This window comes from Aspergillus brasiliensis, assembly GCF_001889945.1.
Source record: "Aspergillus brasiliensis CBS 101740 unplaced genomic scaffold ASPBRscaffold_4, whole genome shotgun sequence".
In the NCBI taxonomy this organism is placed as follows: domain Eukaryota; kingdom Fungi; phylum Ascomycota; class Eurotiomycetes; order Eurotiales; family Aspergillaceae; genus Aspergillus; species Aspergillus brasiliensis.
This window is the reverse complement of record NW_027137445.1, coordinates 2843127-2869994: the sequence shown is the minus strand read 5'-3', so window position 1 is coordinate 2869994 and position 26868 is coordinate 2843127. Positions and strand designations below refer to the sequence as shown.

The window sequence follows — 26868 nt, the reverse complement described above, 5'->3', positions numbered from 1 at the left end:
GGTAGTGTGTGATAAGGGCTTGGCGCGTGAGGGAGAGACGGTTGTATTATCGTGATGGTTGATCGATAGATAACAAACTACTCTAGTAGTACACAGATAGTACATCTAGCACTCGGGGTGTGATACCAAATCCATTTGAACATGCTCAGGCTCTATCTTGAACCCCTTATACATACCACGCTACATACAAACAGTCCCATGACTCCCGCCCACTCTCTAATCGTCCGCATCAATCCAGACTAAGATCCCTTTCTTATCCGACCGCATGTCTTCCGTCGGTAGCACCCGCAGAGTCTTGTTGAAATAGGTATCGACCACGAGAAGCTGCGGCTGAATCCACAGACCACGTTTAGATGCCAACAAGTTGTACCGGACCGTGTGTCTGCTCAAAGGCACCAACTGCACTACCATCGTCTTTGGTCCGCTGAACGCAAAGTTTTCACTCGCTTCCATGCTCAGGTTGAAAGTAAGGAAGTGCATCGACGGGTTTTCTAGAGTGTAGTCCAGATGAACCAACCCCGAAAGTGTATCAGACACCTTGGCTGAGGCGACCACCCGAGGCTCGCCTGCCGGGATAACGAATCGGGGGATATCAAGCGTGGTCGTGGTGATTGTGGATCCATCGTTCAGCGGACCGTCGTCAGTTGCACTGCGCCTCCAGCGGATCTCTAGAGCGAGGTTCAAGGCTGTAGGTCTGCGGTCACCCAAAATTTCCTTCTGGAGGTCTATGATGAAGTTGGACTCGCGAAGCTCCTCCGGACGGATCTCCGCCACCTCGGGACTGATAACTTCCTCCGATCCAATGTGGCAGGTGGCTGCGCCGCCGAGTCCAAGCAACACTATGGACATATGCTCGACAATCAGGGGCTCTATAGCAAAGGAGACGACCTTGGAGTTGAGACACCATCTCTGCTGCAAACCTCCCGGCTTGGCTTCATCCCCATGTGGAAGTAACTCGTCATCCACAGTGAAGAAGTCTGGCCAGGGTTGCGGATGAAGGCGCGGAAGAAATTCATAATTGGCCTCAAATGGCCTGATGATCGATAGGCCAACGCGCGTGGTTGCGATGATAGGTGTCTGAACATCAGAGACGAGGTTGTAAAGCGCAGAGATCTCAAGCTCATAGTCCGAAGCATCGTTAGTATCCGTGATGACAACCGTTAGTTCTTGATGAGATGAGCATTCCATCAGCCCTATCGGTCGCTTCAGGTAGTGTGAATTGCCTTCTGTCGGAGTACTCTCCCCAGACCCGTGCATCTCCGAGGGACTCTCCTCATCTAGCCACCGTATCTTGGCTGTAGACTCCGGACGACCGAAAAGTCTAGTCTCAACAGAAACATCCGCAGCTTCATCTTCCTCATTGTCGATGCCTACTCGGAGAACTAATTGTTCATTCGTATAGTATGTTTCTCGGAGATTCAACAGCTCCACCCGTATCTTTGGTGGTTTGGGCAGTATCTTACACCGGCCCGTATCGCGGCCTTTGCCCACGCGCCTTCTGCTTGGGCCCTTCGACGTTTGCTGCCACCAATAGGCCTCATATGGAGTCAAATCGGTTATCGCATTGGTAAGATCAAACTTTTCTCCCTCGACGGTCAATGTTATGGACGCAACACGAGACTCTCCGGCTTCTCTGGGAATGCATGTAATGTCGTATACCTTCGTCTGGGAAGGCCCGAGAGTTAGATCTGCAAGTCCAGTCAAAGCAGTCAATCCACTCGTGGGTGATTGCAAAGATGACGGGTCCTCAGCCGTGCTGGGATCACGTAGCAATGGCGACGATATTGTGCAGGGTGTGGTCGTATCGGCGTCCACGTTGCGATCAGACTGAAGCCGTATTGGCCGCAGGCAACCCTCGAATACTACTTTCACCTCGGAAAATGTGAGAGGGCTTGATGAGGGCTGGGCACAGGACGCAATGATGAGCTGGCCCTTTGAGGGCTCTCCAACGTTTCCTTCGGAATTCTGGAAGACGAAAGACGCCGTGACTGAAGCCCGGGGAAACCGTTAGTATGATCCATTTTATGGAGTGCTTCTATAATTAACTCACCGCTGGGCACGATGTCTTCAGCGCGGAGGACCACTGATGGCTTGGGGTTCACTGAAGGAAAGTCCTCGAGACTATTATGGAGATCGTATGACCAGTCGGGCCGCGGTTGGAACACTGCAAGAAGAATATAATGTCAGACAGGGGGCTACTAAGGACAAGCGAAGACGCGATTCTAAGGCAGTGAAAGACGATAAAAAAAAATGAAAAAGATAAAAGAAAGAAAGAAAGAAAGAAAGAAAGAAAGAAAGAAAGAAAGAAAAAGAGCAAGCTCACCCTCATGTCGGAGCTCCCAGTCAACACGCAGAACCATATCGCTATCGCTTATGCGGACGGCACATTCCCTTAGGGCCCAGCCAAACTTTTGCATGAGCGGCCACCAGCCCGATCGTCGCCATGACAAAGTCGGCCACAGTGGTCGAAGGATCTCGTAAGCCTCCGGCCATGAGCCTAGGCGCATATATTCTTCTGCAATCTCCAGGCTAAGACTCTCCGCTTTCCGGTCTTGGTCTCTCTTCGAGAACTCTTCGAGTGCCGCTTTCAAGGCATCCAACCTTAACAATGCGTGGTTGAAACCGACCGCCCCCGACTGGGATGCTTCAACATGCGGCTCTGGTACCAAGTAGGTGTCGTACAAGTAAGACTTATTGGCTATCTGTGACGCGGGAGACTGTCCCGGTGGTATCCGATCGTCTTCGGGAATCTGCTCCGCTAGGGTTCGACGGTACTTGGTATGCTGCGCCGCTCGATAGAGCCAATATCCCTCATGATGGAGCTGTTCCCACGGAACATATGCATCTGAGATGGAAACAGATTTGTCACGTGGTACGAAAATTGAGTATTGCTCCTGGAACTGATCTTGGGGAATGCCGACTGAGGTGAAGTAGGGGAGACTAGCTTGGCGAACGAGCTGGGCCATTACCATCGACCATCTAGCTTCCCAGGCTGCCCAGCCATAACTCTTGGTACCTTTCCCGCGTCGATCGATGATATCCTTTGAACGATTTCGGTGGCTAGTCCAGAACCGCACCGCAGGTGTTGTTTGTCCCGTCATCAACAAGCAGCGGATGATACGTATGGCCAAAGCGTCACCCAGAAGTCGTGCATCATTAAATCTAGGATTCCAGCCAGCAATGTATTCGAACACCTCTTGGCCAAATAGGGTCTCGTATGCGCTTTCGTAATTTCGAAGCGCCGCATCGATTTCTTGACGAAATTCCGCAAAGATGCCCAGCTTGAATTCATACCGGACATTCCATCCTTGGGACGATAAGGTCTGGGATGTTCCACTTGTTGGTGGTGCTGTCGGTGGGGGGATGGTGCCTCGATTTCGTTTGCGCCTGGCGTGCTTCGATAGGTCCCGATAGTATTCTATTACCGATGGCTGGAGAAGAGATAACAGGGACGTTGCAAAATCCTTCAATTCCACTGGCGTCGCATCGGACGGAAGGAGAAATATAGATTTCTGATCCAGATTGGTTGCCCTTCGAATGCTAGCCATTCTGTCCTCCGTATCCTCAGCGTAGCCGCCTGTGCTCTCTTCTGACAAGAGAACAACTATAAACCGAGTTTTGTATCCAGAAGAGGCCCATTCCTTCTTCAATCCATTTATTTCAATCTTGAGTTGGTTGTCACGCAGCGAGCTCATATTAGGATCGAAGCAGAAAGGGAAGAAGTTGATCACTGCCGCAGGGACAAGGTCCTGGTGTTTCGTGACCCATAGATGGCTAAGCAGGCCGTCTGGAAAAGTCGGCGAGCTCGGTGTAAGCGGAGATATGGGAGAATGAAGGATGAAGGGGATTCCACGCGATATCTCATCGTCTTGTCCGGCCGTCGGGCTCGTCGGCGACACAGGTGGGGGATCAGCTTTGCGCGGGGGGAGACTGTAGGACTAAATGAGCAGTTAGCGGCGTGAACGCGAGCCTTGTAGTAATAACAGTACGATTGCCAAATGGGAAGTAACAAAGGAAGCTTGCGCGTTGTACGAATATCACGCTGTAGGTGCGGGTGGGCTGTTCGTTTGTCTCCGACGTCCAGGTGCAACGGGGAAGGGGGCAATTGCTTCGACAACCAAGGCGCATCAACCTACCCGTCCAACGCTCCTTATTTTGTACTCGATTCTAGATGGGGATGCATGTGCGTCCTCACTAGTATCCCATGGAGCACGGAAAGCGTTCTCCTCTAGAAGCACACGTCGCAATTCCTCCGCAACTGAGCCGCTCAGAGGCGGGAAATCTGAGTATATCTTCACGCCCCTCTCCCGGAGGAGGGGATAATCAGCTCGCACGCATTGCAGATCATCGTCCACGCTTGGTTCGAGACCGGAGAGCAAAATGAAGGGGAGGTTGTGGGCGACAAAATCTTCCGGGTAGGCGTCCATCGCGGACACAAGCTGCTTGGTGGTGCTATCGGTCACCGCATGTCTGGTTGGGCCGAGGGGTCTTCAACGGCCACCACGGAGTGATGACTAGTCCGGAAATGGTTCGCAAATGGTGTAGAAGGCGTTGCTAACAATCCTCGCACGCTGGAGGGCGATAATTCCTGCGCACTTTTGCCGTCGAAGATCCTCCTACTGCATCAACATTGGTGTTGGAGACAGATTGATGGTCCGTTCGGCAACCATCGCCGAAACACGCCAAGCCAGAGTGTATCTGTCAGGCATCAAGTCTGCATCCATCCCGGGGTTTCAAGCACTGAACGCCGTGCATTTCTGTCCCATAGGAGAAAAAATTAAGAATGACACCTGTCAGGATGTGTTAGGTCTTCGTCATTCTGGCTGCGTGAGCTTTTCACAATTCACAAGACCTACTACTACTAATGCGTGAGTATATTAGTACTAGTCTTATATATTATAGTTACTGTTTGGCCGGAGACGGTAGGGTCCAAGATATATACTACCATAATCGAACCTCAAGTTCTACTACTACTGCTTACAGTGGAATCAGAGGCATAGTATAGCTAGAATTGACTGCGGCTTTCCTTACCAAAATCCTCAAAATAGAAAAGAATGTTATTACTAGGTTCCTTTGCAGCCATTCGACATGCCTTCTCCAGACCTGAGAGATATGATCAATACAGTATCTGTGCATATGGCACCCGAGTCAGGCACACTCAGATGGAACCCTCGAGTTAATCCTGATTCCTGAGGCCAGACGTCTGTCTTGGTGGATCCACTGGACCTTGCAGAAGATTGTGCGAAATTCTGCTTGTTAGTCCAGCCCAGCCCAGCCATCATCCACCCTTGGGTACATCGCTGGTAGTAGCAGCAGCAACAGCAAGATGGCTGACACGATCCCCTTCAGATGGGCCATTAGAAATTTCTTATTTTTTGCCTGAAGCTTGCCATAATTTATACCATGACGCAATATCATGCAGCCCGAATGCGAAGGTTTATGATCCAGCTCCTGGGGGTCTAACGACCTTGCATATCGTTACCGGATGAATGATCGTCTGTGCAGTCTTCAAAGTCCAAGCTACGAATGATGGTAGGGGAGTCAGGAGGACGGAAATCTCCGTTCCAAGGTCCCGGCTCCAGAACCAGCATCGACCCTCATTTCGATCTCAGCCAGCCTGTGGTCCGGTGGGGAATTGGACGATGGGAGCCTCCATCTAGCTCCTCGCGATTTCGCTTCCCGACACCTGAATTGATTTAGACCACACAAGACATCTAATTGTAGAGAAGTTATACTAGTGAGCGATGTGGGACATCTACCGTCAGCAACCCCATACTACTACATAACGAAAGCACCATCATTGTTGTTGGTGCCAGCTTCTCCTAAATGATAACCGGTACGGAGACAGGTACCATGTTGAGATCTGAAACAAAAGGCTGATCCCATTCTTAAGGAGGCAGCCATGTCCCTCCGTATCTACTCGAAGATGAGGAATGAAGAAGCAGAGGGCCCAATAGATACACATTACACATACCCTTTAAAATTTGGATCTGCGAACTGTGCGGAGGATGAAATGGCGCATTCAATTGGAATCGAGGAGTGGAGGCCCTGCAGGGACACTAAATACGGGCGGGGACTCGGCCAGGCAAATGACAGTGCAGAACTAATCCTTTTCTCCTCTTCTCCTTGTTCCTGGCCTGCCGTCTCGCAAGTCGCAAAGCATCAGGTGAGGGTCGACCCAAATGAGAGACAGACTACGGATGATAGAAGCTGTTCTACTTGGGGAAGGAGGACTGCAGTAAGTAGACCATCTAATATCTATCCACAGAGCAATGGTCAGCTTCTTCGTCTGTCTGTGGCTTGGAGATCAATTGAATTGATCTTTTTCTGTTCCATTTCCTCCCTTTCATTTCTTCTCCTTTCACTTCTTTCCATCTTGCCCCTCCTCCATCCCTCCGAGGCCTCGTCCTCTACTCTACTACTTTTTTTTTTTTCTTTTTTTGGTACTTCCCTTAATTGATTGTACCGCCGTCCTTCCTTTCCCCTCTACTTACTTAGCTTCTTCCCCTTTTCCTATTATGATTTAATGCAATAATCAAAATTAATCCGCTCCCTTCCACCAATCTCTCTCTCTCTCTCTCTCCCTCCCTCTCTTTGCGCGCACTGCGCTTATACTAACTCCCAACCAAAACAACTTTCCAGTCGCTCCCTCGGATCGACAGCTCCAACCACCCCCCTCTCCACCCTCTCCGTTAAGCTTCTGGACAATCACCGTTCGGCAAGGGGGGAATTGCTTTACAGACCGCAGGGGCTCGATAGGGTCGCCCTGGATCTTCCAGTCTAGTTTTTAACTGGCACATGCGCCAAGCGCCCGCAGTCTATCGATTCTTGCCGTTAAGCTACCGAGCTTGCATACGCTATCTTGCGCTCTCACTGGATCATGCAAGCGCGCACTACGCTCGACCGCATATAACGTCGGTAACTGTCGCCTGATCCTGGCCCGGGGGAACGTTTCTAGACCGTCATATTCCCTGTCAATGGCCACCATGAATCGCGTGGAAGATCCTCTGGCGTCAAAGTCTGATGATGCCCCTTTTCACTCCCTTCCTTCGCTTCCCCGACATCACAAGTCCATCCCTTCGCGCACGCAGCTCAGTGACCCTTCAGCAACGGCGGTCGACCCGGCGTCTCCTGAAGTCATCTCCTCTTTAATCTCGTCGCTCTCTACGATCTCGGTGCCTCTCCAGTCGCATTTCGACAATATCCCGCGCATCGATACCGAGACAAGCCCTTCTGCGCCAATTTACATTCCCACAGGTCAACCTTTCAGTCTTGACCAACGGCAACCTAGCGAGCATGACCTTTCAGTGAGGAACAAGGCGCGGCAAGCGTCTGAGGAAGCATCGCAGATTCCCTTTTTGCATCCAGATGATGCCGCAGCGCCTCCGATCATTCGCATGGCACGGGCGCCTCCATCTCCCAAACATAAAACGACATTCGATCCGCCCTTGTCTCCAGGAAGGCCGACATCTAGGGGCTCATACACATCATCTAAGGCAGCGTATGAAGATACTGCTTTTGGTACCATCACTACGGAACCAGGGCCCCGAGTGTCTACGGCAAATAGTATTGCATCTTCGGGCTCTAGAAAGAGCCTGAGGAATCAATTTGGCCTCCTCAAGAGGCCATCTAGAGAGTTTTGCAGTGACAAGGACAGGAAAACTGAACGGCTACGCAAAACGTGTAGTTTCAACGACGGCCTGAGACACAATATACCGCGCAGCCGGGCTAGTATTCGTTCGTTGTGTTCTATGGCTGACGTCGTGGAGGAGACACGCCCAGTGCGTGCAGCTACCGAGCCCAGCAGGGAAGCGACATTCAGCCGACCCTCCAGTAAGGAACGCTATTCGTTGCAAAGCGCTCGCGATAGTGCGCCGAGTACACCAGGTGGTATCGGTAGCGGGCGTGTTATTCCTGCTCGCGAGTCCTCGCTGCGCCATAGCTTTTCTTCCAGCCCAAAGCACCGCCGATCCACCCGCCATAGCCGGTACTCTTCAACCAGTAGCAGAGAGATGAAGGTGGACAGCGCGGTCTCGGGCGTGGGCAACGAAGCCGAACAGGTGACGAAAAGAATACAAGAATTGAAAGACCAGCAGCAAAAGATCAAGAGCGAATTAGAAATAGATGATACCCCGGAGAAGCCTTCTAAGCCTGCCCCCGCCGTCGCATCTGCTAGGGAGTTGCAGAATGCTAGCGCTAGCAGCGAAACGATGGAGCATAGGCAGATAGCCCGCCAAGAACATGGCCGCTTCGACGAAAGTGCGCCGGCCCCGGCAGTTATGACAGGCAAAAGCCGCTCTCTGGCTCGCAACAGCTCCTCGCTGGCCTCGAAGTCAACCAGTAATCCGCCACCGTCTCTGGACAGGTATGACCAGCTTGCCCGTTACCGAGGGCCTTTGGAGCAGTCAACGTCGGCTTTCACCCATAAGCGCTCCCCATCCGGTTCTGCTACCCCTGTTGGTGCCTCGACTGGGGAGGAACGCCCCACAAGTGCCGATTCTATTGATCTTGCGGTCTACGACTACATATCATCCCCAAAACTTACCCAGAAGGTGTCACATCCCACATCGGGCCGTACCATAGCGTTCTCCGAGGTTGGGGACCCTAAGGGATATGTGGTACTTTGCTGTCTTGGCATGGGCCTCACACGGTATCTGATGGCGTTCTACGATGAGCTGGCACGATCGCTGCGCCTGCGGCTTATTACATTGGATCGCCCCGGCGTGGGAGAAAGCGGCCCCTATGTGGACGAGGCAGGAACTCCCCTCAGTTGGCCTGGTGAGTATACCTTAAGTTGGATTGCTGCCTTGCCCCTTACTGATAATCATATCCCAGATGATGTTGCCATCGTATGCAACCACCTTAAGGTTACCAAGTTTTCGATCATGGCGCACTCTGCGGGTGCTATCTACGCGTTGGCTACTGCGCTTAGGATCCCGCAGCATATTCGGGGCCGCATTCATTTGTTGGCACCCTGGATCCCACCTTCTCAGCTGTCTAGCATTGGCTCGCAAAAGGCTCCTGTCCCCACAAATGCTGTTCCGTACTCTCAGCGGATTCTCCGAGCCCTACCGACGTCCATTCTCAAGGTGGCCAATTCAAGCTTTATGACTGCAACCAGTGCAAGCCTGACTTCTAGCCTCCCCAAGTCTCCGCGCCGGGCTAAACGGAAGGCGCTGCTTAAGGATAGCTCCAGCCCAACCGGCGCTGAAGCCAAGGGGACGCAACGGCTCCCATCCAAGATCTACCAGCAAGGGGCCGATTTGAAGGCCCTCGAGGGTCTGAAGGCCTCGGATTTCTCCGTGGCTGAGGGCTATCCGAAGGCCGATCCCACAGCCAGTCAGGCTTTACTTGCGTCGTCACAAGAACGTGAACGCCAGAGCGATTACGATAACCGACTTACACATAAGATTTGGGAGTTAGCGACTACGAATGCAAACCCGGCGGTGGATCTGCTGGTCTGCTTGGAACGTCGCCAGCCGATTGGGTTTCGATATGTGGATATCACCCGCAACGTTGTCATCCACCATGGCAGTCGCGACACCCGTGTCCCTGTGGACAATGTCCGATGGCTGGGGCAAATGATGCGACGGTGTGAGGTTCGGGTGCTGGAAGGAGAGGGTCATGGACTGATGGCTTCGGCGGCAGTGATGGGCAATGTGCTCATGGAAATAGCCAAGGAATGGGAGGATTGGATGATCGTGGTCCAGGGCAAACGCAGAGCTACCGTTGGGACCCGATCAGGCATTGCAGTTCAAGCATGATTGAGCGCTGTTTATGCAGGTGCATGCTATTTGCTGCTCGTGTCAAAAAGATCCCGTGGTGGGGTTGGAGACGAGCAGAGGTGAAGGAACTTGGAAGGAGGTAAAAGAAGTAGGAAGATGAAGCCAAGTGGAGATCCCCCCGATTCACTGGATGGGGTTCTAGAATGGGTCAGCCGTACCGCTGCAGGTTCTGCGGTGCTTTGCTGCTGCAGCAGTTGTTGTTGTTGTTGTTGTTGTTGTTTTTCATTTTGTGCTTCTGATCATGATACCATCCATTTATTAGCTTCATACCCCGATCATAGCATACATAGAGATACCTGCTAATATAATGCATAATCAATATAAGTGTCAGTGCAACCGATGAGAATGGGCAAGCTAGCGAACAGATTGTAGACGTCATTCATTCTACCAGGGTTCTATATTATGTAGTATCTTGACTGAGGTTGTATGTAGTTAGTTGTACTCCGAAGAAGCTGACAGGGACTAATTACTACGACTAAACTCATTCCGTAACGGGCGGCCCCACTCGCTCCTCATGAATGGGAATCCTGTGCTTGTTTCTCCCCCGTAAAGTGCAAACACCTCCCCCCCATCAAGTCATCTACTGCTTCCCCTCCATGCTTGTCCGGGGTTCTACCTGATTATACTTCTCTTAGAGGGTATCTATTTTTATTTCTTTTCTTTCTAATAATCCTTATCACATAACATATCCCCCCAGCTCTGCACGAAGCTTCCTGGTTGTCTGCTCGCCCAATGTCCAGCTATTCTTGGGTTTGGAGCTGCGCCTATGACCTGTCGGCTCAACCAGCCTACTCTTGAACCACGCGAACGCATGCGCAAAGCTGCCATTTTCTCGGAATTCTCTTGACGTATAGCAATCAGTATCCGGACCGTGAGGGAGAATCTATTTTCTCCATCGAATCACTTTATTTCCTCCTTCTTGGCTTACGCCTGTTTGAGCGTGGTGTATCGCCCCCTGTCGAAGATGCTTTCGCAGCGGCGCGTTCGGCTTTTGGCCATCGCCGTGGTGGCCATAATTATCATGACTTTCTACTATTCGGTAACACACCCCATGACAACGTGACGGTACGGGTGCTTTAAGATATAATGGCTGATGCGATGCATGACTTCCCATATAGAGTGAAGCCCGGAGTGTCCAGAACCAACGATTCTATCGATCCACCGTGGCGGCGATGGAGGCTCAAAAGCAGGCAAAGGAAGCCGGAACCGCAGCCAACATCCCGGCACACAAAGATCAGTCAAAACAGAACCCTATCAAGCAAGAGACGAAGCCTGCCATGGACAACGATAAGGAAGAACCGGCTATCCCCAAGGCCAGCAGCGGCGCGGCCGAAGTAGAAGAGATCCCAATTGCAGGCCGAACCAAGATGACAGTACCTAAGAACCGAAACGATCCGGAGAAAGAGACCTCGGAACAGCCGCAAGAACAGAAGCCGGAGACAGATGATCATGCGGCCGCGGTGGCCGAGCTGAATGGGATATTGAAGCGGGCACCAAGTACGGAGTCTTTCCTGTTTCCTTTCCTACTACGGAAACCTCCCCCCCCACTAGGTTTGGGAATATTCGCTGACCTATGTGCTGCTGTCTCCAGTCATTGTATTTTCCAAGTCCTACTGTCCGTACAGCGCCAAAGCAAAGTCTATCCTCTTGGACAAATATTCGATTATTCCTGCACCTTTCGTGGTGGAGCTGGATCAGCATGTGTTGGGTCGACCGCTGCAGGCATTGCTGGGAGAGAATACCGGGCGCCGCACCGTCCCGAACGTGTTGGTCAATGGAAAAAGCATTGGAGGAGGGGATGATGTGACGGCTCTTGACCAGAAGGACGAATTGGCTTCAACATTGAGAAGCTTGGGGGGTAAGTGGGTCCAGGAGGTCCATCGTAAAGAGTGAAGCCACTAGGAAGGTATCTAGCAAGAGACCTGAATGTCTAGTATGGCCGGATTGACAGAAGCACTGGGGTTTCTGCTTCTGAATCACCAGGCCAGGCACTGAAACCATGGTTTCCTCCATTGGCATCCAAATGGGCTGGATTGGTATTCCAAGCACCATGGATTTGTACTACATATAATATGGGGGTTAACTCCCAAGTGGAAGAGGGTTTTGTGTATTCTTAGTACATAGTAGGGGTAAACAGGCGATTTTTTTTTTTCCATATGTAGTATACTAGTAATAATTGATATCACGATCTTCTATATAAGAAAAGCTTTGAGTGACTGCCTGTGTAGTATACAGGCTGGAGGCATTGCCAGCTGCCCCTAATGCGCGGGAGGCCCACGCATTAAGAGGCACAATATCAGAGCGCGTCGTCACTTGACAGGGCATAGAATAAATGGTGTATTATACAGGTAAAACACAGAGAGGGACGAGTATTACCAAACATTTTGTTATGGTCATTAGTCTTATTATAATAATGATTACTATTATGCTTATGATTTTCTTGTCAAAAAAACCCATGTACCAAAAGACGGGTCGGGACTATACCCAAAACAGGGAGCCCTAGGCGGACAAGAGAACTAAGCCGGATTGGGCCGTAAGCGACGCACAACCCGTGATTTTCGCTCCACCACTCCTCGACTGCGGTTTGCCTTGTCGAATTTCGATCCTTTCGACGACCGACCGCTCGACGATATCGACAATTCCCCCTCGGACACACCACAGCCCACGCAGTCAAGATGCGGTACATTCAATCCGAGGAACGGCTGCCCATCCCCGAGAATGGTGAGCATTCGATTATTCCCCGATCTTTGTCGCTCTGTTTGCTGGGTGAACGCGGAGGAGGATCTGGCCGGAGGGACAGGCATGGCATCGAGGATTCTGGGAGGTATCTAGGAGGTTGGGGATAGCGCCGCGCCCGCTTCAACAGGCAATCGCTATGGAAAGAAGAAAAAAAAGGAAGAAGACGAGAGAGATGCTACGCTTGATGCCTGTCCCCGCGATCTATTCTTGCGATCTCAGTTTTGGGTGATACGATTGGCAAAGGACATGGGACTGACTTGAATTTCCTCCTACAGTGAAGGTTCACATTCGCTCGCGCATTGTGACCGTTGAGGGACCCCGAGGTATGCAAAATTTCCAACAATCCACCACGACCCAACCATTTGGAACGATTTCGACCAGTTCGTTCCTTATGGCGTTTTGTGGCCTACGGCTCGAGCCATGTGCCGCGTCCGTCTGTATTCAGCGACACTGACATGGGCCCTTTTCTCCCCCTCTTGCAGGCAAGCTCGTCAAGGACCTCTCCCACATTGCCGTCACCTTCGGCCGCCCCGAGAAGAACGTCATCTCCATTGAGATGCACCATGGTGTCCGCAAGGGAATCGCTTCCCTCCGTACCGTCCGTACCCTCATCAACAACCTGATCATCGGTGTCACCAAGGGCTTCAAGTACAAGATGCGCTACGTCTACGCTCACTTTCCCATCAACGTCAACATTGAGAAGAACCCCGAGACCGGCCTGTACGACGTTGAGATCAGGTATGCCGAACTTTATCATCTACTCGCACACATATCGAAGACTGGGAGACGGTTGAGCCGGGATCGGGCCGAAGAATGAATTCCTTTCTTCGATCGGGTTTCGGCTTTTCTGCCTACTAGTGTTTGATCAATTGTCCTGTTTTGGGGGGAAGACCTTTACTGATGGGTATTGCGCATTACAGAAACTTCTTGGGTGAGAAGTACGTCCGCCGTGTGACCGCCCAGCCTGGCGTTGAGGTCATCACCTCCCCCAACGTTAAGGATGAGCTCCAGCTCTCCGGTAACTCCCTGGAGGGTGTCTCCCAGAGTGCTGCCGACATCCAGCAGATCTGCAGAGTCCGCAACAAGGATATCCGTAAGGTAAGAAGAATGGCTCCGACCATATGTTTTTAGATGGATACTGACATGGATGGCTTTGCACAGTTCCTTGACGGTCTGTACGTGTCTGAGCGGGGTAACATTGTCGAGGAGTAAACGGTGGTTGTCCGCCTTGGTGGGTAGTGACGGATGTCTGGAGAATCTCTTTTTTCGCCTACTTGCATAGGGAAGCAACGCGGAATTTAAAACCAAAATCATGGAATTCAAATGCCCCTTGACGTGTCTACGGATCGGGATGACTCCTTTTACCTCCGTTGGGAGAGCGTGTGGATGTGTAGACAAAAAATTACCGGTCGGCTTTTACTGAGCAATCCAAATTTCCTCTTTTCTGTTCCTCGTCGACTTTCTAGTCGTAGGACCTGCGATGGATTTGCTGCGTAGTCAATGGATCGAAATCAGGTGAGGTAGCAGCATCATTATAGATCTTGCAGTGGTGGATGGAGCTGCAGCTTTTAATTCTTCTTGATTTCCATATGCGGGTTGCGGGGAGGCTCTTTGTGACTTAGTTATTCCCCGACGCTGTGTATGTCATCATCATCCTCTTCATTGTCTTCCAGTCTGCCTTCTCCCCCATCGCTCTTTCGTTGTCCCTCTCATTCCATCCATGAGGTTTTCTATTTCATGCACATCACTCCCTTGTTATTCCGGGCTTCTGTTGTGAAATTTCTCCCTTTCTCCCCGCATGCTGGTAGCTTTCCTGTTGTCCAGAACCTGCTGACCGCGTCAAGCATGTGAATGTCACTTCCCCTCGCCATGTGCCAACGCTGTTCTTGAGTCCCCGCAGAGAACAGAAAGCCCCGGTTTCTTTCCAGTCGCAATGGGGTCCTGGACGACCATCTGTGGACTATTCGTTGCCGTCCTGAACATGATACTCGACGTCGCCTTCTTCTGGAAAGAAGTACGTTGTCCCCTGCAGTCCCGGCCTGCCGTGGATGAAAGCTACAAGGTAGTTGGTGCTGGGCAGGTAGCTAACGCAGCTCTTCATCTTAAGCGTTTACTGTCCTGGTGGAGGTCCAAGTCTCCCCGGAAGCGTCTGCAGCATGTTCTGAGGACAGCGTCCACCTTTGAGGAATGGGAAGAGGCTGCTTTCGAGCTTGATGAGCTCCTCAGCATGGACCTCTGGTGAGCAGACTCACTTCCCTGCTGAATCCTACCCCTGCGTTCAAAACACCCATCTTAAAGTCCTGTGCTCTTCTGACTATCCTGGTTAGGCGTCAGAACCCCACAAGCCGGCATTATGACTACCGACTGATCCTGGGTCGATTGGAGGCTCTGATGAGCGCTCGCGAGGACGAGGATATCCTGACCTTAGCGAACCTGCTTCGCTCCGGTCTCCTTCGTAATCTGGGAAACATCACCTCCCCCAAAATGTTTCTGCATGCCTACGCCGGCACCAAGCTCCTCATAGATGACTACATCACGCAAGTCGCGCTCTCGATTCAACAGGTCACGGCTCTCCAGACTGCCCCAATTCACGACAGTGGGTTCTCGTCGCAAGCAAAGCTTGAGCTTTTGCACGATACCCGGCAAGCCTTTGGGAGAACGACCTTACTTCTACAGGGCGGTTCAATGTTCGGACTCTGTCACCTCGGGGTGGTGAAGGCTCTCCATTTGCGTGGCCTCCTACCAAGGATCATCACCGGGACAGGAATGGGGGCGCTCATTGCGGCATTGGTGGGTATCCATAGCGAAGATGAGCTGCTCACCTTTCTTGACAGCGGGGCCATCGATTTGAGCGCTTTTGATCGTAGGCGGCGGATGAAGAGGCCCGAAGAAGAGAGTTGGTGGCTGCCTTCTAACCTCGCGGACAGTTGGCTGGGAACACTGTTGCGACGAATCAATCGGTTCATCCAGAAAGGCTACTTTCTTGATGCGGAGGTGCTAGAAGAATGCGTGCGCTCCAACCTCGGTGACCTCACTTTCGAAGAAGCCTATGCCCGGTCCAAGCGCATACTGAACATCACTGTTGCCACATCGAATAGAAACGCTACCCCGAACTTACTGAACTACCTGACTGCACCGAATGTGGTACGTGACGAAAACACACATGCTGCTTCCAATTACTGAACCGTTCTGTGATTTAACTCCTCTCACAGTTGATCTGGTCCGCCGCTGTAGCTTCCAATGCATCCAACAATTCGCTCTATCAGCCCGTCACAATATATTGCAAGGATGAAACAGGTTCAATTGTACCTTGGCCGCATTCTCGGGATGCAACCTTCTACCAATCCTGGCGTCAAGGCCAATCCAAAGAGGAAGACTCACCGCTAGCTCGGATCGCCGAGCTCTTCAACGTCAACCACTTCATCGTGTCGCAGGCCCGACCATATCTGATCCCCTTCCTACGCTCAGACTCGAACCTACTGGACCGTCGCCCGACCGACCAATGGAGCATCAATCAAGCTCTAATGCGTCTCTTCACTGCCGAGCTGCATCACCGCCTCGGACAACTAGACTACATGGGCCTCCTTCCTGCCACTCTCGCTCGGCTCCTCATCGAGGAGACCATCCCAGGCCCGCATATCACCCTCGTCCCCGACGTCTCCCTCCTGGATCTTCCCAAACTTTTCCAGAACCCCAGCAAAGACCGTCTAGCCTACTGGTCTCTCAAAGGAGAGCGAGGCGTCTGGCCTGCCGTCAGTGCATTAAAAGTTCGCTGCGTCATTGAAATCGAGATAGACAAGGGCTACCAGGTCGTTCGTCGACGACAACCATCGGAGAACGCCCCATCAACGCCACGTCGCATGCCCAATGAGGGACTCCCGCGTCGTCGTAGAGGTTATAGCATTGATTATGGTAGAGATATGTTGAATTATTCTGGGAGTTTGGATTGTCCGGATGATTCGAATTATTAGGGTGCGTTCTATAATAGTTATCCCCCTTACGCATGTGTGGCGATTCGCGCACTGGCCATCACCTACTACTTACTTCTGCTATGGACTATAGATAATGAATATGAGGTATCGTAAATGCAGTAAAGACGTACGTATCCGTCGTTACTAGTAAGTAGTAAACGGTATTGAACTAATAGCCTTTCTTCCTTTCCCGTAGTGCAGGATAACATCATAGTAGAAGTAGTACAATTGAAACATGCACGAGTAGACAATTAGTGCTATTACTCTTTCACACTGAGTACGAGTCGAAACTGCAACTGTTCCCTGGGCCTCACTCGGGCCGTGTGCATACTAATTACTACTAATAGTATGATCGCATGTAGATATATATCTATTGGTTGAAGTGTACTACTAGTAGTACCCAGCGGGATGGTCTATTGCGCCAGGGCTAGCATAAATTCAATAGTGATAGTACTACTACTACCTAGTAACTTATTAGCTGCTATCGAGTAGCAACAATAATAATAACCATCACTTGCTAACTGGGGATCAATATCCCCGGAATTACTACTATTGCGCAGGTCTATGTGTACATAGCCCCTCTCTTAACTATATATACTATGTTCCTGCGATTCTCCGCAAGATAGTAGATCTTCCAGCTGGGTTTCAAATCGGCCCTGTTGGGCGACTGACTCTGTACAATTACACTGGATATTGTAACTGCAGAAGTAATATGGAATAGAAAATTTCATCTCACGTAACAGATTTTGCATATCGACGTTGATTAGACAAGCATATATTATACAGAATAATAAATATACTTTGAGTATCAGGACTCTGGTAATGAAGGATATACTTCCGTTGATAGACCGAAATCGTGATAAACCTTTTCTTTTTTTCTTTTTTTTTTTTTGTGTGTGATCACAGAATCTCAAACTGATGCCAGTGGTCCCTTGAACGCTATGATATGGTTAGCCACTCACTATATAGGAACTGCGGGCTTTAGGATGGTGGAGAATGGAGAACATACACTTTCGCGCATACACGGCGTACCAGAATGCTGAAATAGCCATGAGGCCTACAAAGACAACAGAGCCGTAATTCATGGAAACGCGAGTGACGGGCAATGAGGTCGGCATACTAAACAGAACCAGCTCCAAAGCGATCCAACATAAGGCGAGGATGTTGACGATTGGTCCAAGAATGGGACCGCAGGTCCATGGAGCTTGGGATACCTCGCGACGGCCGTTCAAGAGACTCAGTGCAATGGGGATGGCGTACGAGGCTGCCAGCGCGATGACGCCCACGGAGACAAAGGCAGTGAAGGTGCTGCTGCTGCCGAGGTTGATGAGCCCTAGAAGCATCTGAAAGATGGTACCAAAGGCCAAGGACCAGACAGGTACGCCAAGGCCCGGGTGTACACGCGAACATAATCGGGAGAGAGGGATAGCGTCATCTCGAGCGATCGCCCAACTGGCTCGTGAAGCACAGACGGTGATGCTGATGCTGGCGCAGAAGTTGACTATCAAAACAAGCACCGTGAGAGCAAGGCCGCCGCCGGGACTGTCCATGACAACATGGAAAATATATGGCAGGGCTTGGCCAACCGGGGCACCCAGAATATCTTTCGGAGGGGGGAGGGTGAAGCAAATAGGGAGGATGAAGAAGAGACCTGCTATGCCCCCGACGGGGACACAAAGACCGAGGGCCCATGGTACCTCCACGGCTGGCTTGTTGCATTCTTCTGCCATGGATGCAACCATGCCGAGGGCACAGAACGTGTACGCGGGCGCGAGGAGTCCGATGAAGAAGCTGAAGCCCGACCATCCCGACAAGCTGGAGTCATAGTAACCCAATGCGTAGGCAGCGCTATGCCTGCCGGCACCCGCCTTGACCGAGAGCGCAATGAGGATGACAAGAATCGTCAACACCGTCCAGGCTGCGCAGATCATGTCCACCTGGGGTAGATACCGGTTCCCGAAAGTACAGATGAAAAATGCTCCCACGCAGACGGCGTAGAGGATCAGCAGAAGTTGCCAGCTAGTGATCGTCCAATCTGCACGGAACATTGAGATCGAGGCCGAGACGATCGATGCGAACCCAAAGTTGACCGATAGAGTGATAGTCCAGTTGCCAATCAGCCAGACCCAACCAGTGACGAAGGACACGGCTGCTTTGGAGCTTCCTGCAATGCGGTAGGACCAGTAATAGGGGCCAGCTGAGGTGGGATATCGAGACGCGAGCTCAGCAAGCGAGAGCGCGATACACTCGCATAAGATGCCAACGGCGATCCAGCCGACGAAGATGGACAAGGGGCCGCCGCCATAGATGGCATCGAGGAGAGGCCCTCCTTCGCCAAAGGGAATCGCGGCAATGGCCAATGTCTGGAACAGAAGAGTGGCGACCGAGCGGTTGCGACGCAATTCCGGCTTGTACCTCAAGGCTTCCAGTCCGTCCTGCTCGTGTTTGTCTTCTCTCAGCTGGGAGATCTGTGCGACTTCGTCGTGTCCAGGGCTGCCAGGCCCCGCCAGCCCGTCATTGCTGGTCACGTCCATCGCAAGGATCAAATCAGGGAGCTTAGATCAAAGAACAAGAACTAAACGAAGGTGGACTTCGATTGTGGGATATACCTGCTTAGTTCGTGCCGGCTGCCCCTGGGCTGAGAGAGGCCGGACTCGGTCACACGCCCTTGCAGACTTGATTAAGAGTTGACATTGTCCTAGGTAACACAACAGGCAACATAAAACAGACCTCGTCTTGAGACTGGTAAGAAATCGATATGTATTTATTGGTGGGAAATGCGGTGATTGTGTTTCTGCAGTCTGGCCGAGCGCCCTTGCATAGTACTTCATGCATGATCACTGCTGGATTTGGCGACCGAGAACATATAGACTGGGGACAGATCTGACCAGTCCAGTCGTACAGATGGAGATAAGAGTCCGCATTCACACTCAAGGGCGCCATCAATTGCCAATTATAGAGTACTCTATAACGATGAACACGTGTAGCTGTTGATGTGCATTCCCGGAAATACAGAATGATCGCATCACCCGCTTTGTACAACGCACTCCCTGATCCATGATACGCCAGGGCCACAATCTGGTTGGTATAGGTACGTAGTAGAACCGCACGATCCGTAGCTTGACTAGAGTCCTATAACAAGGTACATGAGATCGGTGAGAACCACAAGCACTAGATCAAGGCTGAGCAGTACCAATCCTAGCTGGCGTTTGAGAGTGAAGAAGAAAAAGAAAAAGGAGAAGGTAAACCTTCGAAAGGAAGAAAGTGATGAACTGCATTAGGTATTGAGTAACAGAAAAGTATATGACACGCAAATGGATATATCCTACATAACCACAACAGGGCATTGCATCCGAAGCAACTAATGCGGACTGAGCCTCACCTCATATTCATGCACCGAACAGGCACAGATATAGACAGCCGTCACAGATCACCATTAGACTGCACTCTGGGGACGTTGCGCTGCCTGGCGAGATGGGGGACGAAGGGATCGAGGGCGCAAAGAGCGAGCGCGTGACGTTGGCCGAGAGTCATCTTCGGATGGCACATAAGCCAACGCGGGAACTGCGTGGTGGGTCAGTGAACTGAAGTTGGGAAAAATAAAATGAATACATAAAACTTACTGCTAAATGCATAGCCATCAGTGGCTCCCTCCCGATCTTGGGGGTTGATTTCGACCCGGATGGCCACGTCGAGACCTCCCGACATGCCACTGCTGCTACTGAACCCATCGGCGGCAGGGTGACTCGAGCCGGCATTCTTCTCGCCCTTGTGAAGAGGCGAGTGCCCGTCCATGGGAATCGGGAACGAGGTAATCTCGTCCTGAGCCGTCGCGGCATCGCCATTCGACGCGGGCGTCTCGATCTCAGTGATACAGGCATAGTTGCGCGATGGCATCGTCACCTTATTCCAGGAGGCACTCTTCTCCTGCCCACCGGGCTGGCGGTCAAAGAAGTCCATCAGCGTCTCATCGGTAGATGGGTCCATGTGATGGAGCTTGTTCCGCCGCGCGAGAAGGTTTGCGACAGCCTTCGGCGGAGGCTTATTGGTGATCGCACTGCTAATGACATTGACCATGTACCGCGGGTCATTCTCACTGTGAATGCGAAGACTGGGGTTCGAATAGAATCTTCCGATGGCGGCCAAGTGCACATCTCCACCCAGAATCGTCACACGCACTGAATGGGTCTTGGCAAAGTCCTGCAGACGCTGGATGAAGATACGCCGTTCCTTCTTGTGCTGCCGGGCCGTGTAATGATCGTCGAGGTCGTCCAACAGATCCACTTGGCCATCAAACTGGTTGAACAGGCCTCCTGCGAAACCAAACCGCTTGTTCAGCAGACGAATCGGGGCAATGATGGGCGAACTCAAGATGTTCTCCAGCCATGCAAGACGGGGATACGCGATCGGGACACCCAGGAGCACGACCAGGTGTTTGATGTCTCCGTTCGCCGCCGCCACTTCGCTCTGGAGCCGAGAGAAGATAAGATCGTACGTGTCTGGGTAGTTCACCTGGTGACGAGTGCGCTCGGTACGCGCATCAACGCCAATGAACGCAATCCGCTTACCGAGGCGCATGTACAGGTTCCTACTCCTTTCCTCCACATAAGGTCCTGGACGCTTACCGATGATCCAGCTGTCATCTTCCTGCTGCTCGTCCAGGACGAACGTGTTCTCCAGCTGTCGGGGATCCGCGCCGGCGGTGCCGTTGACGGCGTGCATTGTCTGCGGGGCATCCGTGGTGAAGGTCGACTTTGGCGGAGCGATGTGATGCTGAAAGAGGCAGTAATATTTGAAAGCAACGCCGCCAATACCGCGAAAGACGGAGCAGCGCATGAAATGATCGGTGTAAGAGCCGAAGCCGTCGATGATATCATGATCGTCCCAGATGTTGATTTGGGGAATCCGCCCGTTTGCGCCCTTGAAGGGATCGGTCGAGTACCATCGGACATAGTTCGCGTAGTAGTATTCGTCACACCGGGCGCGCAGGCTGTTGTCAAAGTTGTGGGCACGCCTTGAGTGAGGATTGGAGATGGAAGTCCATTCCTTAAGCGGTCCGTCCACACGGATGCCATCGTTGTAGAGTTGATCGCCACCCCCGATCATGACATGAAAGGGTTTCTGCGCGTGCACACGCAGGACGTCATTCCAGAGGTTGGGCCCAACCCATGCGTTCATGTCCGTGCCGACGGAGAAGCCGTTGCACGAATGGAACATCATCCGCATGGACTGGTTTACCGAAGGAACCGCGAAGTCCCATGACGAAGGTGCTTTGTCGCCCTCCAGATACGTGAACCCCGGAATCGCGTACTCCCAGCGCGCTTCATAGGATTCCAGAGGGACAGAGAGGGAGAAGCGCCAAAATGCTTTCTTGGGATCCTCGTACAGACGGACACCATCCACAGCCACAGCGGAGTTGCCTGCAGGAGCAACACTGCCAGCGTAGCTGGACCCAATGGGGCCCGCCTGGCGCAAAAGCAGCCGGGGCTGGGTCTGATCCGGCTTGGTCACGATCAAGACACTTCCACGCCAGGTGGACGAAGACGGATTGACGTCCATATTCTTGAAATTGATCAGTGGGCCGCATATTACGTCCAGCTGGGCATTGAGGTCGGACGCATGGCCATTCATGGCCGCGACAGGGTCATGGTCTGATGATGTCAGTTACGAGATCCTGAGTAACTACCCGCGGGCAATGAAGCCTGGGTGGAAGTGCCAAGGGGGTGGAGAGACGGCAGCTTACCGGGAAGAGCCATGCCGAGGATATTTTAAAAGCAGTAGTGGGAGTAGTAGAAGCTGAGGTTGAGGTTAAAGTTGATGGTGTAGATGTAGAATACCAAAATTACCGGAGTTATCGGAATATGGAGTAGAACAGGAAATGGCAGACGATGGATAAGTATGGGAATAATAAAGAATATTGCAAAACAGAAAAGAGAAAAAGACAGGCAAAGGGTATCAATAAAACAGCCAAGAGGACAAGAATGATTTAGGAAGGAAGGGCAGGGCGCGGGTTGAAATGTTTGGAAGGGGAAGGTAGGAAAGAAGGAAGGAGTGAGCCTGCAAGTCAAGTTGGGGAAGGAACGACGGGATTACAGCCAATGCTTGTTTTTTCTTTTTGAAGCCGAGGAACTGCCAGCTGACTCGAGCCCACCGAGACGAGGCTATGGAACTGTAAGAAAGTAAAGAAAAAAGATGCAGCTAGGCGAGGGGCCAAGCGTAGCAAAGAGAGAGAGAGAGAAAGAGAAAGGTTGAGATCTCGTATGACAGGCTCCAACAATATGGAAGCGAGTCCAGCGACGGTCGCACGGCGAACGGGATCGAACCTTGTACAGATCGGAAGTAGAGGGGAGGGATGGCAGCGGAGTAACTACGCAGTAGGGCTGCAGGGCTGAGAAAGGAAGACTGAGAGAACGACGGGAAACGAGACACTGCGAGAGAGAGAAGGTGGGTGGGATGAATGGAAGGGAAGGACGAGCACAAGGCTGGGCTTAGTTACTTTGCCTGCATGTACCTCGAAAGTGCAGGGCGAAGTTACACGGGGGGCGGAACTATTAATTTGACGGGTACCTTAGGTTAGGTTAGGTATCTACTCAGTAGGAAATCTACTTAAGTGGTACTTTGTGCCCTCAGGGACACGCGCCAAAAATTGAAATGCACAGGACGGAGTAGATCTCACCCCTCCAATCACTGTGAACCCTTCATAAGGAAAGATTTCTATTGCTGACTCCTGGCAGGCTGCGTGGACCCCCCAATTCTCCGACAGATTAGCGATCTTGGCAGCAGGTTCTCAGGGGGTCAGCTTGGCTCTGCGACCAAGACCGGGTAGAGATGTGAGTAAGTCATGAGTACTAAGTAAACTGACTGGACTATAGGGCCCAATAGGAAGGAAGAGGGAGGAGTAAAAGTAAGTATCTACCTTACGAAGCTGGGTCAGGTACTACCATGGATGTCGGTTAAATGGTACACAGTAGTCTAGTTACACAGCTACTCCCTGAAATCATAATTTCAAAACTGCATTCCGAATTGCCGCTGATCGTTCGTTTCCTTGGCTCATCTTATGAACTGTCTCTTGATTGGACAGGAGCGGAGAGCTGGTGATGATTGCCCAGAGATAGCGGGGCGCTTAACCTTCCCCTCTGGGCCAATGGTCACCTGCCGGGAGACCCGGTGGGGCGATCCATGGCCATTGTCCCACTGCCGAGCCACTCTCAAGCCACAGTTGCGTTGCGGCTAACCCCGATTGGCGGGCGGCGGTGCAGCATCGCTGTGGCTGCCTAGCTGCAATGGGTGGGCTTGGCAGTGGATCGTAATCTTGCATTTCCAACGTGTCTGTTTATTACAGGACCTATAGAGGACTGTCTGCCATTCCTGCACAACCACAATTCTGCTGTGTAAGTATGGTATAGATAGGCACACTGTGATATACGGTCGTCCATTCTTTTACCGTTGAAGTTAAAGTAGTGGCTAGAGAGCTAGAAGGATGCTTGTCTAGAAAATGACAGACGGGCTTGTCGAGTCATGGCACATACTACCAAGGAGTAGGTAAAATGAATAAATGAGACATGTATGTACTCCGTATGGCATGGTATCCAGTACTGTGCCTTCCCGATGCAGGTAATCGAGATATATGCAGCCACGTGATGCTGTGCTCTGTCTGTTCGACTAGACTTACGAGGTTGTGGGATTCTTCGTAGATTAAATATCAATGAAATGAAATTTGAAGCTGCAGTGCATGATGCAAACCACTACTACCAGTCCCAATGATGATGGAGAAGTCGACTCCGTAATCCAACGCAATGGAATGAGGAACCGGGTAGTACAAGGCCTGCTTGTGATAGACGTTATTGAGAAAAAGGTAAAGACACCCCCATCGTGCGAGAGACTGAAGGAGAACTGATTATCCATCAATTAACCCCAAACGACACAAGGAAACGGCAATAGACGCCAAACAGAACGCTAGAATAGACCACCAGATGGCCATCATCAAAGTGACACCAAACATCCGCATTTAGACAAGGTTCGGACTCAAAACATCCAGAGTGCTTCACTTCCAACCCACTCCATAGAGCGCCCTGCATTCAATTCAATCGTATTAATCAAGGTCTGGTCTGGGAAATATATCCTCTACCAGCATGCGATTTCCAACTCTCTCTCCCTCCCTCTCTCTCTTACCCAGGCTATATCCTGAGCTGCATACCCTATTTCTCCACGAGGCCTTACCACGTAGTCAGTTTCATCTCGGAGAAAATCGTCTCCAACTGTTCTCGGATACTGACATTGTCAAGTTCTGGATGTGCCTGTGAAAGGTCAGACATCCGTCTCAGGAGCACTGGAACTGGGGATTTGCGAGATTCAGAGGCCTCAGAAAAGCTATCCTCTTCACTCGAGGAAGTGCTATGCCCCAGTGTTGGAGGAACCCAGTTCCTGTGCATTTGAGCCTCCGCCTGGCGACGTGAGCGAGCCCGCGGAGCCTTAGGAGAGGACAACATGCTTGACGCCAATGCTTGTTTCGATCTCTCAACTATCTCTCTGAAAGTGGATCCCGGGGACTTGGGGGCACTGCCATTCTGCGGCATGGTAAACATGTCCTGCAAGCCTTGTTCATGACACTCCCTTCGCCCGTCTTGGTACTGCTGCCGAAGCTTGCTGGCAGTATCTAGACTGGGCACACATCCTCTGACGTTCTCAAGCTCGTGCGCTTCAGGCACGTGGAGGGTCATCAAATCGTCGATGTAGCGGCTTCTGGCTTTCTCGCATCTCTCTTGCTCTTCGGTATAGCCCTTTTGAACACGCTTCCAGAATCTAGCTGAGGCGCAGGCCAAGATTCTGCGGCATTCCTCCTCGTACCTCTTAAGATCTTCAATGAGAGTCTCGGCGCCAGGAACATATGGTAGAATCAAGGGCTCTGCCATATCCAGGACCCACAGACAGAAGTTGATGACAATCACCAGCTCCATGCCGGGATCCTCGCTGGCTCCTGCGCCCTCCCAGTTGTCGACGACATACTTGCCCTTGCTTAGAATACCCACGCCTGGATCCAGTTCACATTCGTCAATGCATTGCCTAAGGGTATCACGCAAGGCTTTGATTTGCACTTCGTAGCGGTTAAAGCCCTCGTTCCAGACGCACCAGACGTCGTCGATGTATTCCGGTAACCAGGCAAATTGGCGGACGAAGAGATTCCCACTGTCAAAGTCAAACCCCAAGATATAGGCCTTGTCAGCGGGAGCAGCGGGATTACCACGAACAGGCAGGCAATTGATCAGCATAACAGGGTCATTATCTTCACCGATGCCGTTCGGATAGTATGTCTGCGGATCTGATAGCTGACTGTAAAGACAGGGTCGGCACTCGTCACCATCAAATAAGAACATGCTGTTGCGTCTTGTAGTATCGTCCATGCCTCTTTCGTTGTGAGCAAGGTACAAGTGGTAATCAATCTTGTTCAGCCCGAACCATGTCAGAATATAAGCTGGGGGTTCGCTTATCGGACATTCGTCGACATCAGAGAGTTCATCGACATCTGCGTTTCCTTCGGCAGAGAAAGTAATGGAGTCTGTTGCCCATGTTGTCTCGAAACACTCGACATCATGCATAGGAGGGTCAATTAGGACTGCCTGGGCCACGCTCGAGATGTGATCCAAGTCGCCATCATTGGTGTGGGATTCTCCCAGCCCACTAAGGGAGATAGCCACATTTTCAAGCTCCTGTGGATCCAGTATAGCACCTTTGCAGCTTTTCACGAGTTTTGGGATGAGGGAGAGGGGCTCGACTTCGGGCCTCACGAGGAGCTGGGCTGGCATGGTGACAAGGACAAGCAGGACTTGGAAGCACCCGAAGACTGTTCATACGACAGCCGCAAAGCAGCAGCAACGTGTAGGGTGCGTCTCGGGCACAACGGGATGAGCGTGTTCTGAAGCAGCAGACAGTTCAAGTATCGATCTGTAGGGAGAAAAGGTTGAAAATACGTGAATCAAACGAGAATTAGTGAACCGAAGGGGCAACGAGAATAATGGAGAAAGACTTTGGTGGGAAGATCAGAGTCGCTTGAGAAGAAATTGTTTTGAGCTGATAAAGACTTCCGTGACAAACTTGGGTTGTGAGCGAGGTGCCATTCACTGGCTGGCACGCTGGACTAGACCAGGGTTCCGGAGAAAGATGGGTCTTCACCAGGGCACCTCAAAGATGGAAAACATGAACAGAAAGAACCCTACATACTGACGCGCTCTAAGATTCTTTATCAACAGGTATGGGATATAGTAACTGCATGAACTCGAAACATAGTATGTGGGACGTGCACGTCAACAGAGGACAGACAGGTAGGTGCCCATGCGTACGCGCGAGGGAGGGGATGGAGGAGATTGATTTATAGA

At 51.5% G+C, this 26868-nt stretch overlaps 8 protein-coding genes across 8 annotated transcripts; 4 read left to right on the top strand and 4 right to left on the bottom strand.

Annotated features, from left to right (window-relative positions):
* Window positions 1–24: 24 nt before the first annotated feature.
* On the bottom strand, window positions 25–4636 carry ASPBRDRAFT_175119 (uncharacterized protein). The gene is made up of 4 exons (XM_067619797.1): window positions 4137–4636; window positions 2324–3938; window positions 2051–2164; window positions 25–1988 (listed from the first exon to the last, which is right to left on the bottom strand). The coding sequence occupies exons 1-4, from the start codon at window positions 4425–4427 to the stop codon at window positions 217–219; spliced, it is 3792 nt and encodes a 1263-aa protein (XP_067481326.1). The 5' UTR covers window positions 4428–4636; the 3' UTR covers window positions 25–216.
* Window positions 4637–6986: 2350 nt separating this feature from the next.
* On the top strand, window positions 6987–9764 carry ASPBRDRAFT_194962 (uncharacterized protein; the record flags this gene model as incomplete). Its single annotated transcript, XM_067620814.1, has 2 exons — window positions 6987–8778; window positions 8836–9764. The coding sequence occupies 2 exons, from the start codon at window positions 6987–6989 to the stop codon at window positions 9762–9764; spliced, it is 2721 nt and encodes a 906-aa protein (XP_067481325.1).
* A 579-nt stretch (window positions 9765–10343) lies between these two features.
* On the top strand, window positions 10344–11973 carry ASPBRDRAFT_41873 (glutaredoxin). The gene is made up of 3 exons (XM_067624681.1): window positions 10344–10824; window positions 10904–11282; window positions 11377–11973. The coding sequence occupies exons 1-3, from the start codon at window positions 10750–10752 to the stop codon at window positions 11676–11678; spliced, it is 756 nt and encodes a 251-aa protein (XP_067481324.1). The 5' UTR covers window positions 10344–10749; the 3' UTR covers window positions 11679–11973.
* A 452-nt stretch (window positions 11974–12425) lies between these two features.
* ASPBRDRAFT_41871 (60S ribosomal protein uL6) lies at window positions 12426–13779 on the top strand. Its single transcript, XM_067624680.1, has 5 exons — window positions 12426–12506; window positions 12800–12847; window positions 13007–13262; window positions 13445–13622; window positions 13686–13779. The coding sequence occupies exons 1-5, from the start codon at window positions 12461–12463 to the stop codon at window positions 13734–13736; spliced, it is 579 nt and encodes a 192-aa protein (XP_067481323.1). The 5' UTR covers window positions 12426–12460; the 3' UTR covers window positions 13737–13779.
* A 402-nt stretch (window positions 13780–14181) lies between these two features.
* On the top strand, window positions 14182–16632 carry ASPBRDRAFT_41869 (triacylglycerol lipase family protein). The gene is made up of 4 exons (XM_067624679.1): window positions 14182–14538; window positions 14632–14762; window positions 14852–15668; window positions 15737–16632. Exons 1-4 carry the CDS (start codon window positions 14458–14460, stop codon window positions 16493–16495), a joined length of 1788 nt encoding a protein of 595 aa, XP_067481322.1. The 5' UTR covers window positions 14182–14457; the 3' UTR covers window positions 16496–16632.
* Window positions 16633–17405: 773 nt separating this feature from the next.
* Window positions 17406–19029, bottom strand: ASPBRDRAFT_54108 (putative amino acid permease; the record flags this gene model as incomplete). Its single annotated transcript, XM_067627173.1, has 2 exons — window positions 17406–17434; window positions 17505–19029. The coding sequence occupies 2 exons, from the start codon at window positions 19027–19029 to the stop codon at window positions 17406–17408; spliced, it is 1554 nt and encodes a 517-aa protein (XP_067481321.1).
* A 902-nt stretch (window positions 19030–19931) lies between these two features.
* Window positions 19932–22251, bottom strand: ASPBRDRAFT_54107 (uncharacterized protein; the record flags this gene model as incomplete). The annotated part of the gene is made up of 3 exons (XM_067627172.1): window positions 19932–20059; window positions 20119–22146; window positions 22239–22251. 3 exons carry the CDS (start codon window positions 22249–22251, stop codon window positions 19932–19934), a joined length of 2169 nt encoding a protein of 722 aa, XP_067481320.1.
* A 1974-nt stretch (window positions 22252–24225) lies between these two features.
* Window positions 24226–26583, bottom strand: ASPBRDRAFT_41866 (uncharacterized protein). Its single transcript, XM_067624676.1, has one exon. It carries the CDS (start codon window positions 26296–26298, stop codon window positions 24712–24714), a length of 1587 nt encoding a protein of 528 aa, XP_067481319.1. The 5' UTR covers window positions 26299–26583; the 3' UTR covers window positions 24226–24711.
* Window positions 26584–26868: the final 285 nt, after the last annotated feature.